Raw genomic sequence first — 16,629 nt, forward strand, 5'->3', positions numbered from 1 at the left:
TTTATAAAGCATTACAAACTGCATTTCTTTTCCAGGTCCAAGACTGGGTTTGCTAGGACCACTCTCCTCCGACTTCTGGATCCTTAACTTCTTCCCAGGTTGATTAGGCTTTGGAAATTAATCCGTATAGCCAAAAGGTTACTGTAGCATTGAGAATGATGAGCATATTACAGTTGTGCAAGTTGCACTTACCTATAACAGTAAATGTTCAAATTCCTCACTGCTGCAGTAGCTGCATTCACCCATCTTTCACCTACTTCTGTGTATAATTAGCTGTTAGGATATAAAATTGTTAATATTTTATATCTTTTAGAGGTTAGGGATAAGTATGCTCTTTGTGTATGGGCAAGGAAGTCCTGAAGATTTCTTCACTCTGACTGCGAATTTCCCTGTTTTGGCTGACCAGTCAGCAGTCAGTGTGAAGTCGTAGGGAGCCAGAGGTTTTTGTGAAGCTGTCCAGTCACTGTATTCAGACAGAGTACAACTCATAAAGCTAAAAGGTTTATGCAGCAATGAGGAATTTGAACATCTACTGTTATGGTAAATGCATCTTACACAACTGTACTTTCTCCCTTCTCAGGTCTTTTACTAGGTTTCTCTGAAAGGCACTACTTAACTGTGCTAAGTTCTAGTCTGGATGCATCATTTTTTTTTCTTATGGTCCCCTTAGCAAAACTGTGTATCAGAAAGTCTCATTGATACCTGAGATAATGATATTTCCTTCTGAGGTATATGGAGTCCACATGATCTCAGGGCCACAGCGTTTTCCAGATATATTTAACAGCATGTGTATTCAGTATCGGATTGTTGGCTTCTTGTTCTATGGTTTAAGTGTATGCTTTGAACTTTAATTGTTACATGAACATTGCGGAAATGTGTGAATACTGTTTTATGGGTAGTTGTATGGGTATGTTAACACCAACAGATGCTATGGAAATGCTCATGGGTAACTTCTTGTTTGAATTTCACAGTGACTTCTGCTCAAAGGTAAAGAACTCCATCTACTGCAACAGTGATCCTTCAGACTCCAACATGCTGTGGGAGCCAGAATTCATGATCAACACCATTGAAAATCCCTCTGCCCGTAACTTTGGCTACAATATGCTTGGCAATGTCCTGAATGACAATCCTGCCAATCGATACAGCTTTGTGTGCAATGCACTCATGCATGTATGTGTAGGACATCATGACCCTGACCGGTAAGAAGTCCTGTCTGATATCACTCATCAGTGTAAGTTGTGTAACTTGAGACGAGAAACCTTTTTGTATAGTTTTTGCTTTCAGTAGAGTTATTTGAATTCTCATTTGTAATAGTAGTCTCAATCTGCCTGGAAATGAAGATCCTAATCCGATTACAGTGAAACAGAACAAGTCAGATTATAATTGATGAAAGCATTTTTTTTTTGTGGTGGGGGTCGCTACTAAACAATATATTTTTTTGTAAGTTTGGAAAAAAAAGTCTCATCTATTCTGTGAAGCATTTAAAAAAGATACAAGAACAAAGCTGTTGCAATTGAACCTCTGTGGTGGATGCTTAGATGCTAGACACATGGATCACTGCTGCAGTTTTACCCATTATAAATGGTAATTGGTCATGGGCTGATCTCCCGAGCTTTGGACATCCCTGTAGTGGACTGGTCTTCTCTCTATGCCAGATATGTTTGTCTGATGCTGAGTAGAAAGGGATAGAGCAGCCCACTTCATCTTAAATTGTTTTTCCTTCCCAGTAAAATCATTTTCTAGGTTGTCCATTGGTTTCACCCATGCAGCTGTAGAAACAATAAGCACCCATTCCGGGATTTTTTTCTATGCAGTGCTGAGTGGGTAAAACTGACGTGACTGTTTTAAAAGTGTTCTTTTTTCTGCACCCTAATCATTACCCATCTAATTTTTCTCCCCGTTCACTCTCTGTAGATATTTATTTTCCATATTTGTGCTTTACTACGTCAGACCGCATTCACTTCTTTTCCCCATCCCCTTACTTTCTCCACTTTCTGCTTCTCTTTCCTTGTCTGCTTAGAAGCCTGGCCTGTAATTCTACATGTCTGCTTCCAACCATTCCCCCACCCCTAGTATTACTCTCTCTTTTTAGTGTCTGTATATTTGTTTGTATAGATTGAAGTGCATTGTTCTGCATATGGTTTATCATTTTTATGTGCATGAAAATTGGGTTTGATGTGAGTAATTACATCTCATTTAATTAACATGAAGCTATTTGACCTGAGGACATCTAATACACTTGAAGGCTGCAACTCAAAACAGTTTACACCCCACAGACATGCAGAAGAGTGAGAAAGTGATTTAAAACAATACATTTACCTTGCACTTTTTTTGAGTATGAGTTATTACAAGAAACATGACAATATTCTGAGTGTCGATCAGGAGTATTCCAGCAGTTTCCCATGAAAGTGTTTTGTACCTTTCTGTGTCCTGGTTTATTTAATAATAGCTGAGCCTTCTGGAAAGTGTTCATGTAGATTAGTCAACAAATTTAAGTAATAGATAAATAATATAGGATGGATAGGTAAGCCCATGTGGTCCCATCAGTCCTACAGAGGGTTGGGAGTTTTGGCTTTGCAGAGAAGTTTTCAAGATAGCATCCAATTCCATCAGCTTTTCTAAATGAACAGCCATCCATCTTAGGCTGTTTGGAGGCCAGCAATGGGTTAGTTTTTATAATCTCATGCAAGACTTGACTGTAACTTAACTGTAATTTACAGAATGATGCTGGTTCCAGGCATCTTGAGTTCAGACCCTAGGGGAAGATCCTTTACCACCAGATATTGTTGCTCTTGTACAGCAGCCTTTGGTTCTAGGATTACTGTAGAGGTCAAAGTGTTCCTGGCTGTTGCATGTGGCAGGTAGGTATTACTTCTGTGGAACAAGTATTCATTTCCAGAATGCCACGCCCAGCCTACTTCAGATGTAAAAAGTTGCAGGAGAATATATGGTCATCTGGAAAATAAACATGCAGTTACTGATGTAGATCTTTGAAAACCTTACTCCAGCTGAGAGGAAAATGGCTTTCTCAGTAGATCATTGCTTTAACTTGTATATTGGAGAATAGGAAGTATTAGGGGCTAGTATATTCATTTCACACGTATTGTTATCTCAATTTTGACAGAGAAAGAGCTCTGTCATTAGGGTCTCAGCTGGAAGACATCTGTTACTGAAGCCTTAAACATGAAGGAAGAGCATTTCAATTGTAGATGTATTGGAGACATGTTTTGAGTCCCACAAAAGGTTCCTTCCAAACCTTTGATGTCAGGGGCTAATTCTTTAATGCCAATTTGTCAGTAGTTTACTTTTTTGTTGCAGCCTTATCTTCCATACTTGTATTTCATCACACCAGACCTCATTTACTTATTTTTCCCCAAACCCTTACTTTCTCCACTTTCTAATTCTCCAAACCTTTGAAGGGGAATTTCAGAGCACCCCTAGAGCTGGACTTCAACCAAGAAATCCAAATGGTTTTATCACATGGAAGTTGGGGCTAAATAGCTGTATTAAAACCCCAGTGCATATCCAATGGTGTGCGCTCTTGATGCTATGAGAGGGTCCACATTGGCCTCAACTAACATCACCCTTCCAAATGAAGAGTAATTAGCTTATTAGATCATTTTGAAAAGAAGCATGTTTTTCTGACAGTATGTATGTGCAAGTAATTAATTGCTAATCCCACATGGTGCTGTTGGGGGATATAATGAAGTGAGTGGAGGATATGTGGAATATGTCACACATACTTAAGTAGATTTTTGAAATGTACTCAGACTGTTGGTCAGAATAGATAGTGCAGTACCATTCATACACAGTACAATTTAGATGCAACCGTCTCCAGTGCATTTTAAAGAAGACTAATGATAAAACCTTTATGTAAGAATGTCAGGGGCTACTTCTTTAATGGTAATTTGTCAATTGTTTGCATTTTTTTTTAAATTGCAGTCGTAGATAATATTAAAAAAAACAAACTATGCTAAAAGTGACACATTTAGGAAAAATGAGCAAGTGGATTTCATAAAGAAATGATTTCAGGTTGTATATGTTGCAGAATGTCAGGACAAAGGAAAATGAGTACTTAAATTAATGACCAGAGGAGCTCCAGTAGTGATAAATGAGGGGAAAAAAAGATAATGACATTTGTAGTTTTTAGGGGCTACTGACATGGAATGAGGATTATGCTGGCATGTATTAATATTCCACCTAAAACTGGTGTTTTGGAGTTGAGAAATTAGGCAAAATCACTTTCAGCAGGGAATATTACTTATAGGTGAGGACTGGAGTTTGATTTGCAATGATGAAGATGCATCTGGGGTGCCTAGAAGGGAAACAAGAAACGTCTTTATTAAATTTTCTGTTATGACCTAGGCAGTCTTCATACATTTATATAAATGAAAACAAGCCATGTTGACAGTTTTAGTTGCAAACATTATAAATCACTTATGATCCATTCAGTCATTGTCAAACATTACATAACTCATTCAAATCTTGCCTCATTTTAAATCTCATTCCTCCTCCAAAACATTATTCTGCATGTATTGTTCCAACAATTTCCATTTTTTCTATGTAATTTGCTCATACCCTTTTCTAAAGATCCCATGTCCAGTTGTTTTAACTCTTTTACTGTATTCATTACTTGTGCATTTGGTTGAGACTTCAATTTCCATTTTCTAGTAATTGCTTTATTGGCAGCTACCATAATTAGACTCGGCAAGACCTTACTATGCCCAAGCAATTCCAATTCTGTACCATAGCTTAAAAAAAAGTTAGTTAATCCAGTTTGCTCACCCAGTATTTCTGATAGAGTAGTCTGTCAACTCATTACACTCCTAAAAAATATGTTCCCAGTTACCTCTTTCTTCCATATCATACCTCCAACACTTACAATCTACCTGAGGAAAAATTCTTTGTAGTCTAATTTGGGTATAAAAATACCTATGCAAACACTTCCAAACAATGATCTAAGTCTTCTAGACTTGGTTGCATATTTGAGAGTCATACATATATCCTCCCATTGTTTCTTTGTGAGTTTCTTATCTAATTGCTCTTCCCAATCCTTTGTCTCCTCTGATTGATTCTTGTAGTTATTGTGAAATATTTTATATGTCCTACTAATTATCCCTTTTTAATAGCAGCATCTGTTCTAGATTCTACTAACAACTCTACTAGTGCTTTTCTTTTGCGCAAGTGTCCCCCTATTTCTTGCTCTTTGCCTATACTTTGGCTCCAATCCTTGATAGTGAAGGCAGTCTCTAGCCTGCAATCCAAATGTATTTTTGGCCTCTTCCCATTCTTTTATTTTTCTGTCTGTATTTTTCCTCCCAATACCTTTGTTCATTTGTCAGTTTTTTTTCCAGTAAATTGCATCCCCCTGTAGCCTATTGTCTGTATCCCTAATTGCAGTCACCCTTATCAGCAGATTCTCCTTTCTTCAACCCAGTGGTAGCTTAGATTTTAAAATATTTTCTGCTACTTCATGACAATAATAATAGATATTATTTCCTTAAGGATCTACATCCAAAATCCCAGTCTCTCCTTGTTTCTTGAGCTTCCCCTGTTCATCATCCCCTTCCATTTTGAATTATAGCTTTCTGCTTGTGTTATGTATAGGGGCTTTTTAAATGTGTAGTTCTGAAATACCTCTTCAAATCAGGCACTTTGTTCTATTGGAAGGATCAGCTTATGCCACTTTTACCATCTTCCCAGCAAATAAAACCCTTCAACTTTTTATTAATTGCTATTCACAACTTTTCCTCCAGTTAATAAAAAAAATATGGCTGACCTGTGTGTAAAACTAAAGGGACTAAAACACTTCCACTACTTGTACCTTGCTATCAGTCTGTAAAACAGAACTTCCAGTGTCTCAGTTTTTGTATTTTCTTTTGTTTAGTCTCTTCTCATGTATCCTTAGCTTCCATAATAGAATCCTTTTTAATCTGTACTCCTAAGTAGGGTTGCCACCATTCCAAATGGCCAAATGGGATATTTGTGCTACAAACATCAGATTTTGCAGGGCAAAACATACCCACAGCCAGTACAAAGGACAGAACTTCAGTTGTTTGCCTGAATAAAAGTTTATTCTTGTAGCATTTTAGTTCCTTATTCTGTTTCTTATAACATTTAGGTGTTTCAGATACAGAATAACTGTTTTATGCAACTATTACATACAATATAGAAAATAATTTTGTCCTAAAATCTCAGGACATTTGCCATTTTCTCACAATTGTTTGCAGGACACAACTGCCCAAAGAGGGACTGTCCCTCGCAAAGTGGGACAGGTGGTAACCCTACTCCTAAGGACTTCATTTAATTATGTCCCCATAAATATGGATATTGCTTTTGAACCATTGTGTATGTGGATACATGATTTACAGCTATTCCATTTGTTCTGTTTTCATTGATATTGTTTCCTGAAAAGACTTGAAACAGTCTCAAAATGTTCCACAATGCTGATTACCCTTTCTGGTTTTATCAGTTATAAAATATTATCTGGAAATAAACCCAGCTTTTTTTTTTACCTACCATACGATTTTTATCCTTGAAATTCTGAGTCCCTTATTTTCTTTGTCAATTATTCAAAATGTAACATAATAAAGAGAACACCTCTGCTTAGTTCTCTGCTTAAACAGAACTTATCAGAGAGGAACCGTCCCCCGCTTTAATTTTTGCCTTTGATCCCTTGTATATTCTCTTAATCAACATTATTTTATTTGGGAACGCAAATGCATCCATTGCCCTACTCGTAAAATCCCAGGTTACTCTGTCAAATGTTTTCTCTGCATCAAGACCCACCAACAACAGTGGTATTTTCTTGCATCCTGCTTCCCTCCAGATTATAATTGTTCTGTTAATGTTGTCCAGTGTTTGCCTCCCCTCCGCAAAACCACATAGATCCATACTATTTATTTTGGCATCCCCTTTGCCATTCTTTTAGCCATTATATACAAACACTTTATAATCCTAGTTTAGAATCAAAATGGGCCTATATGAATCTGGATCTGATAGGCCTTTACTATCTTTGGGCATTACAGGTGCCACCATTCTCTTCCAGGGTGTTGGTGCTTCTCCACCTTTTAAAATACTGTTAAACAAAACCTTCCAGATCTTTATCAGTTTCTTCCTTCCAAGCTTCAAACATTCCACAGGAATACCATCCATGTCTGGTGACTTTCCTGTAGATTGGTTATACATCACCAGTTTTATCTCCTCTGTTATTCAAACGATTAGTAATTGAGCCTCGTCTACCTCTTTTCTTCCATAATCATTTCCATTTGTACGTTTTCCTGATTTCTGTATTTCTCTGCTTTATACAGATTTTCATAAATTTTCCAAAGTATTTCTAGCACCTCTACAGGATCTCTGGTAATTTTCCTTTTTATAGGCTCCCTGGGTTTGCCGGCAACACTTCCTTCTTTCTGTTGCCCGAATCATTGTGCTAAAAGTAATAAAAATAGCGTAAAGTCCAAGGGATAAACACACTGTTGTGAAAATAATAAAGATAAATACGTAAAAAATAACAGTATTACAACAGAATAACCAGGCAGGAAAAAACAAAGTCTCTGAATCCTTCAATAAAAAATTAATATTTATTTTAACAAACAATCGGTAAGCGCTTTCGCAGTCAAGCTTCATCAGACCTGTAATAATGTTCAAAAAACACTCCATTTAAACACACAAGAAATACCAGCATCCAATGAAAAAATGCATCACTTAAAGAATAATCAATATTAAAAGAGAAAACACTTCAAGAAACATCACAGCACAAACATTAATGATGGTCCATGACTGTGCATCCTTGCATTCTACAAACAAAAACATAATGCAATGAGGATGATAAAACAAAACAAAAAAAAAAAAATATATATATATATATATATATATATATATATATATATAAAATATATATAAATCAGCAATCAAATTATACATTAATAAACAGAAAAAAACATATATACTAAAAAACAGTCATTTCTGAAGTCTTCTTTTCTTTAGTAGGGGCTTAATAGAAGCCCTTTCATTCAAGCCTCTCCCCCTGTCTGCTCGAAGCATAATAATCCAGTATGTTTCCCTACATTCTGTATGGCTAATGATGTCACCCTCCCTAGCACTGGGTGAGATAGTCTCTATAACCCTAAAATTAAAAGTGTGTGTTCCCCCCAACCTCTATAATGTGTTTAGAGAGAGCATTATGTTCTGATTTCTTCTTAATATGGTAGATGTGTTCTCTCATCCTATCACGCAAAAGTCTGTTGGTCTTGACCACATAGAATGAGTTACAGACAACACACTCTGCTAAATAAACCACATTGGATGTCATACAATTAGCATGGGCATGAAAAATGAACACTCTACTTAAATCAGGGTGGTAAAGGTGCTAGAGGTGTTAAAGGGCAAAAATTACAATTGCCACATGTTAAAGTGATACTCAGAGCAGTGTCCATACTAGAACCTCTGTCATAACAAAGTAACCTCTTCAGGTTTTTTTTCTGTTCTTAAATAAGAACCTGGGTCTGTCACCTACAATCTCACCAATATTCCCATCAACTTGCAGAATGGACCAGTGCTGTGTAAACAAATCAGTGAGCTCTCTATGATCACTAGTGTAAAAAAGAGGGATCCTAACTCCACCTTTATGAATGTTAGACTCACTGCCAGTATCTGCATTCGCCTTAACTGAGGGTCCAAAATAAGGGCTTGATTTAGTTGATCTTAACTTATCCAGATCGATCCACTGCTGATCAATCTCTTCTTGCCCATACCCCCTTGCCAGTAACCTCTCTTCTAGATTGTTCACCTCTGCCAAGAAGCCCTCGAGTGGGGTTCAATCTAGAGGTCCTCATCCCTTGTCCTTTAAGTTCCAAAAGATATATCCTGGATGCATACTGGACCTAAACAAAAAAGCATTCCTGTGACATGTTTTCCAATGAATACCAGTATTGATGACACAATTGTGTAATTTATCCACAAAAAGATCTAAAAATTGAATGTGTGTATATGACCAGTTGAAGGTAAACTTCAAACAACTGGTCAAATCATTCATCATCCGATGGAACCCCTTAAGATCTTCCAAACTACCTTTCCACAACAGAAACAAATCGATGAAACGTCGATAGAATAGAACATGTGCTCTATACTCCTCTCTGCCAAATAAGATATTTTCCCAGTGTGCAAGAAACATATTGGCGTAGCTATGGGCACACGAAGTGCCCATAGCTACGCCATGCTTCTGAATGTACATTTCACCATCATAGGTGAAAGCATTATACTCGAGGACAATCTCCAAAAAGTAGCAAATCAAATCTGCCTGTACCAAAGTTAAATCACTATGAGCTAACAGGTATTCATGAACATATTGTATCCCTAAATCATTAGGAATCATTGTAAACCGGGACTGTACATCAAAAGTTACTAGGATAACACCTTCAAGGTCAGTGCTGTTAGAGGCAACAATGACTCTGAATCTGTTAATGTTGGCAGTATGGATGGGGAATGTTTTAAAAATGTTACTGATCCCGTTGAGCATACTGGCGATAATCTGGAGCCTCCTTTGAGAGACCTTGGTGGTGATATATCATCGAACACGCCAGGTTCATCATCAGTCACTAACACAAGTGATAATTGCTGCTTTAAATCCCCCCTAGAAGGAAATTTGTATCCGAATATAGTTGTTAATAATAAGAGAAGTAGTAACAATGACATCCGGGATGAGAGGGTTGTCAGACCTAAGAATAAGAACCTCACCCAAGATAATCGAGCTGACATCGAAGCTTTTAACATGATGAGGAATGGGACCATAGGGGACCTTCCTTTACCGGTCCGCACATACAGAGGAGGGGGTCGTACGCAATCGACGAGCAGAGGGCACCAGAAGTGCAAGCTTCCTGGAGAACAGAACCTGCATCAAACTTTAAAAAAGATGTGGGGGGAAGGCGTTGACTCATTAATTTTGAACATCTCCTCATATGAGCTCTCTCCTGAGGAAATGTGTGTGCTTTGTAGGGGTCTGAATTGTATACCTACATGCAAAAGCAGAATGTCTGATACTATCTTGGACTTAAAAGTCTTTTGTAGGAACATCATGTTACGATTATTATATGGTGATACTAACTTGGGAGATGTACGACCTTGTGGCAATGTATATAACCCCACCTTTAAGAAATTGAGTAATTTTGTCCCCAGTAACCATCCTTTAGTTGAAGCATATTTGAAGCTTAGAGAAGAGGATATATTTAAATTTTATGATAGTAGAGCGACTAATTTTAAGAGAAATTCTAAACACAATTTATCTTACAGAGAAAGAATAGCGCTTAGAGAGTTACAGAATAACAATTCCATCATTATTAGACCAGCAGATAAAGGTGGTCTTGTTATTGTGATGGATAAATCTCATTATTTTTGATGACTAATAATGCTTGGTGACAGTAGTTATTATAGTAGGATTACAATTGAGGATGTACATAGGATTATTCTATTTGTGTCTAACAGTTTGTCTGACGTCTTCTCTGGCCATCTTATTACTGAAGAAGTATTCACCTTTTTAAAGGTCACTAATCCCCTGATACCACTCATACAGGGCTTGCCGAAAATACATAAACATCCGTCTGATCCACCAATGAGGCCCATTGTAACAGGTGGGGGATGGGTTACAGAACCATTATCAATTTATGTTGAGAAGTTCCTGAGACCAATTATTAATTTAAATAAAGTGGTTCTGAGGGACTCTAAACAGTTCTTGTTAGATTTGTATGACTGTACCAAAGGTGTTCTTGACCTTGAAGGTGTTATCCTAGTAACTTTTGATGTGCAGTCCCTGCTTACAATGATTCCTAATGATTTATGGATACAATATGTTCATGAATACCCGTTGGCTCATAGTGATTTAACTTTGGTACAGGCAGACTTGATTTGCTACTTTTTGGAGATTGTCCTTGAGAATAATGCCTTCACCTATGATGGTGAAATGTACATTCAGAAGCATGGCGTAGCTATGGGCACTTCGTGTGCCCATAGCTACACCAATATGTTTCTTGCACACTGGGAAAATATCTTATTTGGCAGAGAGGAGTATAGAGCACATATTCTATCGACTTTTCGTCCATGATTTGTTTCTGTTGTGGAAAGGTAGTTCGGAAGATCTTAAGGGGTTCCATCAGATGATGAATGATTTGACCAGTTGTTTGAAGTTTACCTTCAACTGGTCATATAGACGCATTGAATTTTTAGATCTTTTTGTGGAGAAATTACACAATTGTGTCATCAATACTGGTATTCATCGGAAAACATGCCACAGGAATGCTTTTTTGTTTAGGTCCAGTATGCATCCAGGATATATCTTTTGGAACTTAATTAAAGGACAAGAGATGAGGACCTCTAGATTGAACCCCACTCGAGGGCTTCTTGGCAGAGGTGAACAATCTAGAAGAGAGGTTACTGGCAAGGGGGTATGGACAAGAAGAGATTGATCAGCAGTGGAATGATCTAGATAAGTTAAGAGCAACTAAATCAAGCCCTTATTTTGGACCCCCAGTTAAGGCGAATGCATATACTGGCAGTGAGTCTAACATTCATAAAGGTGGAGTTAGGATCCCTCTTTTTTACACTAGTGATCATAGAGAGCTCACTGATTTGTTTACACAGCACTGGTCCATTCTGCAAGTTGATGGGAGTATAGGTGAGATTGTAGGTGACAGACCCAGGTTCTTATTTAAGAACAGAAAAAAACCTGAAGAGGTTACTTTATGATAGAGGTTCTAGTATGATGGACACTGCTCCAAGTATCACTTTACCATGTGGCAGTTGTAATTTTTGCCCTTTAATTAACACCTCTAGCCCCTTTTACAACCCTGATTTAAGTAGAGTGTTCATTTTTCATGCCCATGCTAATTGTATGACATCCAATGTGGTTTATTTAGCAGAGTGAGTTGTCTGTAACTCATTCTACGTGGGCAAGACCAATAGGGTTTTGCGTGATAGGATGAAAGAACACATCTACCATATTAAGAAGAAATCAGAACATAATGCTCTCTCTAAACACATTATAGAGGTTGGGGGAACACACACTTTTAATTTTAGGGTTATAGAGGCCATCTCACCTAGTGCTAGGGAGGGTGACATCATTAGCCATACAGAATGTAGGGAAACACATTGGATTATTATGCTTCGAGCAGACAAGGGGAGAGGCTTGAATGAAAGGGCTTCTATTAAGCCCCTACTAAAGAAGAGAAGACTTCAGAAATGACTGTTTTTTAATATATATGTTTTTTCTGTTTATTAATGTATAATTTGATTGTTGATTTTTATATATATATATATATATATATATATATAGATATATAGATATATAGATATATATATATATATATATATATATATATATATATAAAATATATATTTTTTATTGTTTTATCATCCTCATTGCATTATGTTTTTGTTTGTAGAATGCAAGGATGCACAGTCATGGACCATCATTAATGTTTGTGCTGTGATGTTGAAGTGTTTTCTCTTTTAATATTGATTATTCTTTAATTGATGCATTTTTTTCATTGGATGCTGGTATTTCTTATGTGTTTAAATGGAGTGTTTTTGAACATTATTACAGGTCTGATGAAGCTTGACTGCGAAAGTGCTTACCGATTGTTACAATAAATGTATTTTTTATTGAAGAATTCAGACACTCTGTTTTTTCCTGCCTGGGTATTCCGTTGTGATACTGTTATTTTTTACGTATTGTGCTAAAATGTTTTGTGCTCTTGAGTTATCTGGAGGACACCTTCTATTTTATGATATATGTGATCCTATCTCGCCTACATTCTGAACTGATGGGTTCGGAGCCGATCCCTCGGCTCCGACTCGGCACGCTTATGCTATAGAGCGAGGCCTCTAATTGGCTGAGCTATCTTTATCCCAGGATGCACCACCACTAATCCCCCAGATCTCGTTTGCCGCTAACAAGCTTAGACGTGGTCTCAACATTGGCTGGGCTAAGTACTATTTATTAGGCTTTTTCCTGTCACAAATTTCCTTACTTTGAACCCAAAAGCTGTTTTAACAGCTATTGTTGTTATATTTGTGTGATTGGTGAATTTCTGTTGGTAAATTTGTGATTTTTTTAGTCAGGGAAGGTTTCCCGTTTTAGTTAGAGGGGCCTTCCCCTGTTACTTTACTGCTTGTGTATCTTTCTTGGGTCAGGTACCCGTTTAAGTTAGAGGGTCTTGACTCTCTTTCTCTCTTTTTTTTGTCTGTTTACTGTTTAGTGTAAAAAAATATATATATATATATATATATATGTATATAATTTGTCAAAGTTGCTGGATTTAACTTTAAAGTTTAGTGTTTTTTCTCTTAGGTTCTGTGGCAAAGCAGTTATGTCTAAAGAACACAAACCCTCCGGGTTTAAGAAATGCACGAGGTGTGGTTTTAAAATGTCCATAACGGACGACCACTCCTCGTGCGTCTATTGCTTAGGTGCTAAGCACCTACAAGAGTCGTGTAGTGTGTGCCACGCGTTCTTTTCTAGAGTCCTCCAGGAGAGGAAAAACAAATTAATCCTCAAGGGATTAATCAAGCCTTCCTTCGAGGAGGCTTTATCTTCCTCTCCGTCTCCTTCTAAAAAGAAGAAAGCGTTGGCTCCGACCAGTCAGTCAGAACCGACCGCTAAAAAATCTAAGCAGACTTCTCCATTGGCTCCACGGACTTCGGAGCCGAGGTCGGAACGGTCTGCCTCGATGCCTCCAGCCTCGACCCCTCTGGTTTCGGAGCCGAGGTCTGAGGCATCGAGAGGCGGGTCACCCTCATCGGCTCCACTGATATTGGAGCCGATAAGGGTTATCGGCTCAGACTCTTCCCCCTCAGAGCCGAAGTCCTTATCGGCACCGAGGGAAATTTCCTTGAAACCTCCCTCGGAGCCGATAGTTGTTGAGTCCATTCGGAGCCGGTCCCCGAGCCCTTCGGAGCCGATGGAGAAATCGGTTCGGGCCCGATCGGTATCCTCTAGATCATCCAAGATGTCTGATTCGGACATCGACAGAGTGCTCCTTCGACTCTTCCAGTCTCCGGTGTTCCAAAAGCTAGTTTCGGCTCCAGCCCATTTGGCTTCGGAGCCGATGGTCCACTCCCCTTCTGCGGTTCCTCCTCCAACAGCTTCGGCACCATTGGAGCCGGTGCTGGTGGAACCTGTGGAGGTGTTAGGGTCGGGCCCGACCCTTGCTCCAACTCTGGCTCTTGGGTCGGAGTTCAGTACACGGACTTCTTCCTTCGGCCCTGGGGGGGAGGCTTCGGGATTGATGCTTTCGGTCCAGAGTCTCCCTCTTGGTGCGTCGGCGGGAGTGCCGTCCACTGTCGTGGCCTTGGAGGTGGGACCCTCCCAGGATTCTGGTGGTCCCACCTTCAGGGCTATGAGGAGTGCATTAGCCAAATCTTCCTTGGCTACCTCCACGGTTTCCCCAGCTCCTTCCCCGCATATGGAGACTGGGTCGTTGGCAGTCCCCCTGTCTTTAGACAGCGGAGCCCCCGGGCCTCAGGTTACCCCCGCTGGGGTTTCTCCCCCTCCTGGAGGTCCTTCTGAAGCCTCTTCGGAAGAACCCCCCAGGAAAAGATCGTGCAAGAGGAAGCACGTTGACTCCCCTGATGAGTCTCTGACATCCGACACTGATCTCGATGATGCAGAGGGGTCCCCTAAGTCGTCCTCGGATGATGTCTCCTTTGCAGACATCCTGGAAGCCCTAAAACAACGAGGCGGCTGGCAGTCCAAACCTCCCTCTGCTGATGAGTCGGTGTTCCTGAAGGCCTTCGGGGCTCAGCCCTCCGCCTCCTGGGTGTCTCCGCCCTTCGACGAGCTGTTGGATTTGATCCGTCGAAGGGCGTGGGAACACCCAGACTCTGTGGAACCAGTGCCTGCCCGTCCGAACAAATTTCTCTCGGCGCCCCCTGATAGAGAGTTCCTAACTAAAGGTGTGGCTGTAGATGCTTTGGTGGTGGCATCTGCTACCCAGCAAGATGTAGCAGAGGCTTCTACGTCCGTCCATCCTCCTAATAAGGAGTCTAGGAGCATGGATCGGTACGGAAAGCGCACCCTCAGTTCAGCGGCCTTTACACTGAGGTCCTTGAACTACCTTACGCACTTTACCAGATTTCAGAGGGATCTGATTAAGGAGCTATCCGATACCCTCTTGGGTAACCTGCCTGAGGAGCTGGCCCAGACGGTTGGCTCTCAGCTGGCTACAATGTCGTCCATTTCAACTCGTCCATGAGGCTCATTTCTTATGCGCGAAGGGCGAGTAGAGCGGCGGTACAGGCATTGCTCTACGGAGACAAGCCTGGCTCCGCTGTGTCATTTCATGGAGGCCTTTAAGTCTTCATTTGCCGACGCCTTTGATGGGTCCTCCCTGTTTGGACCCAAGGTAAAGGACACACTAACCCGCTGTGAACAGGAGGGTAAGACTCTGACTGTCAGGGGCACGATTTTCCACTCCCTTTCGGCCTTATCCCAAGGCTAAAAGAGGAGGGAAAATGTGGTTCCGTAGATCTCAGAAGCCTTACCCCTTTCAGCAGGAGGGTTCCCTTCCAGAGGCAGAGGAGGGGAAATTCATCCGAAGACGCCGTCCCAGAGGCGGCAGAGGCCCTCGCAACACTGGAGACCGCGAGTCCTTTCGTGGCTCTTCAGCTTTCATAGTCCCTGAGGGATTGCCCGGCTGTGCTGCTCGAGCCAGTCGGGGTCGCTCGAAGCACCTAAAGGCCTGGGAAGGTATCACTCACGACCGATGGGTGCTTCGGATTATCGCCGGAGGTTACTCCATCCCATTCTCTCATCCCCAGTCCAAAAATCCCGGACCCGCCACCCAGTCAACGGGATACCGCAGCCTCAGAAGTTTCAAAGCTGCTGCAAAAAGGAGTCATCCAACCGGTCCCCACAGACCAGATCGGATTAGGGACTTACTCAAGATTCTTTTTGGTGCCAAAAAAGACCGGGGACTTGAGGCCCATTTTGGACCTCAGCATCCTAAACCGTTCAGTCAGAAAGTCCAAGTTCGAATGGTCACTCTACAAACCATTCTCCCATTGCTGGAGAAAGGTGTTTGGATGTGCTCCATAGATCTCAAGGACGCTTATTATCATATCATGATACATCAAGCGTCCAGGAGACATCTGCGCTTCAGCCTAGGAGGCAGTCATTTTCAGTTCCGTGCGCTGCCCTTTGGTCTCACCACAGCCCCCAGGGTGTTCACCAAGTGCTTGGCAGTCGTGACTGCTCTCCTGAGAAGTCTAGGATTCCAGGTGTTTCCGTATCTAGACGACTGGCTCCTAACTGCCACCTCAAAGCATCTACTTCTGCGGAGCCTACAAGCCACTACATCACTGGGCAATTCCCTTGGAATCACCTTCAATTGGCCAAAGTCTGTGTTGCTGCCATCTCAACGAATAAGATTCATAGGGGTAGAGATAGACTCAAACCAAATGCGGGTCTATCTACCTACAGACAGAATTCAAACCATACAGACTCAAGTTCGAGCCTTACTTCCCAGGTCCAAAGCCCCAGCCAGAATGGTCCTGCAGCTATTGAGATCCATGTCTGCCATGGTTCTTCTAGTCCCCTTGGCAAGGTTGCACATGAGAATCCTCCAGTGGCTTCTTTCA

General features: G+C 40.5%; 1 protein-coding gene across 1 annotated transcript in view; it reads left to right on the forward strand.

Moving 5' to 3' along the window:
- The window catches only part of MED12 (mediator complex subunit 12), a 4,088,267-nt gene that overhangs the window by 2,028,289 nt on the left and 2,043,349 nt on the right, over positions 1-16,629 (forward strand). Inside the window, exon 21 of the mRNA XM_044054827.1 lies at positions 972-1,199. Within this exon, the coding sequence (XP_043910762.1) occupies positions 972-1,199 (228 nt within the window). The remainder of the gene's footprint in view (positions 1-971; positions 1,200-16,629) is intronic.

This window comes from Protopterus annectens, chromosome 13.part0 (genome assembly GCF_019279795.1).
Source record: "Protopterus annectens isolate FY-2018-M chromosome 13.part0, PAN1.0, whole genome shotgun sequence".
NCBI classification, from domain to species: domain Eukaryota; kingdom Metazoa; phylum Chordata; order Ceratodontiformes; family Protopteridae; genus Protopterus; species Protopterus annectens.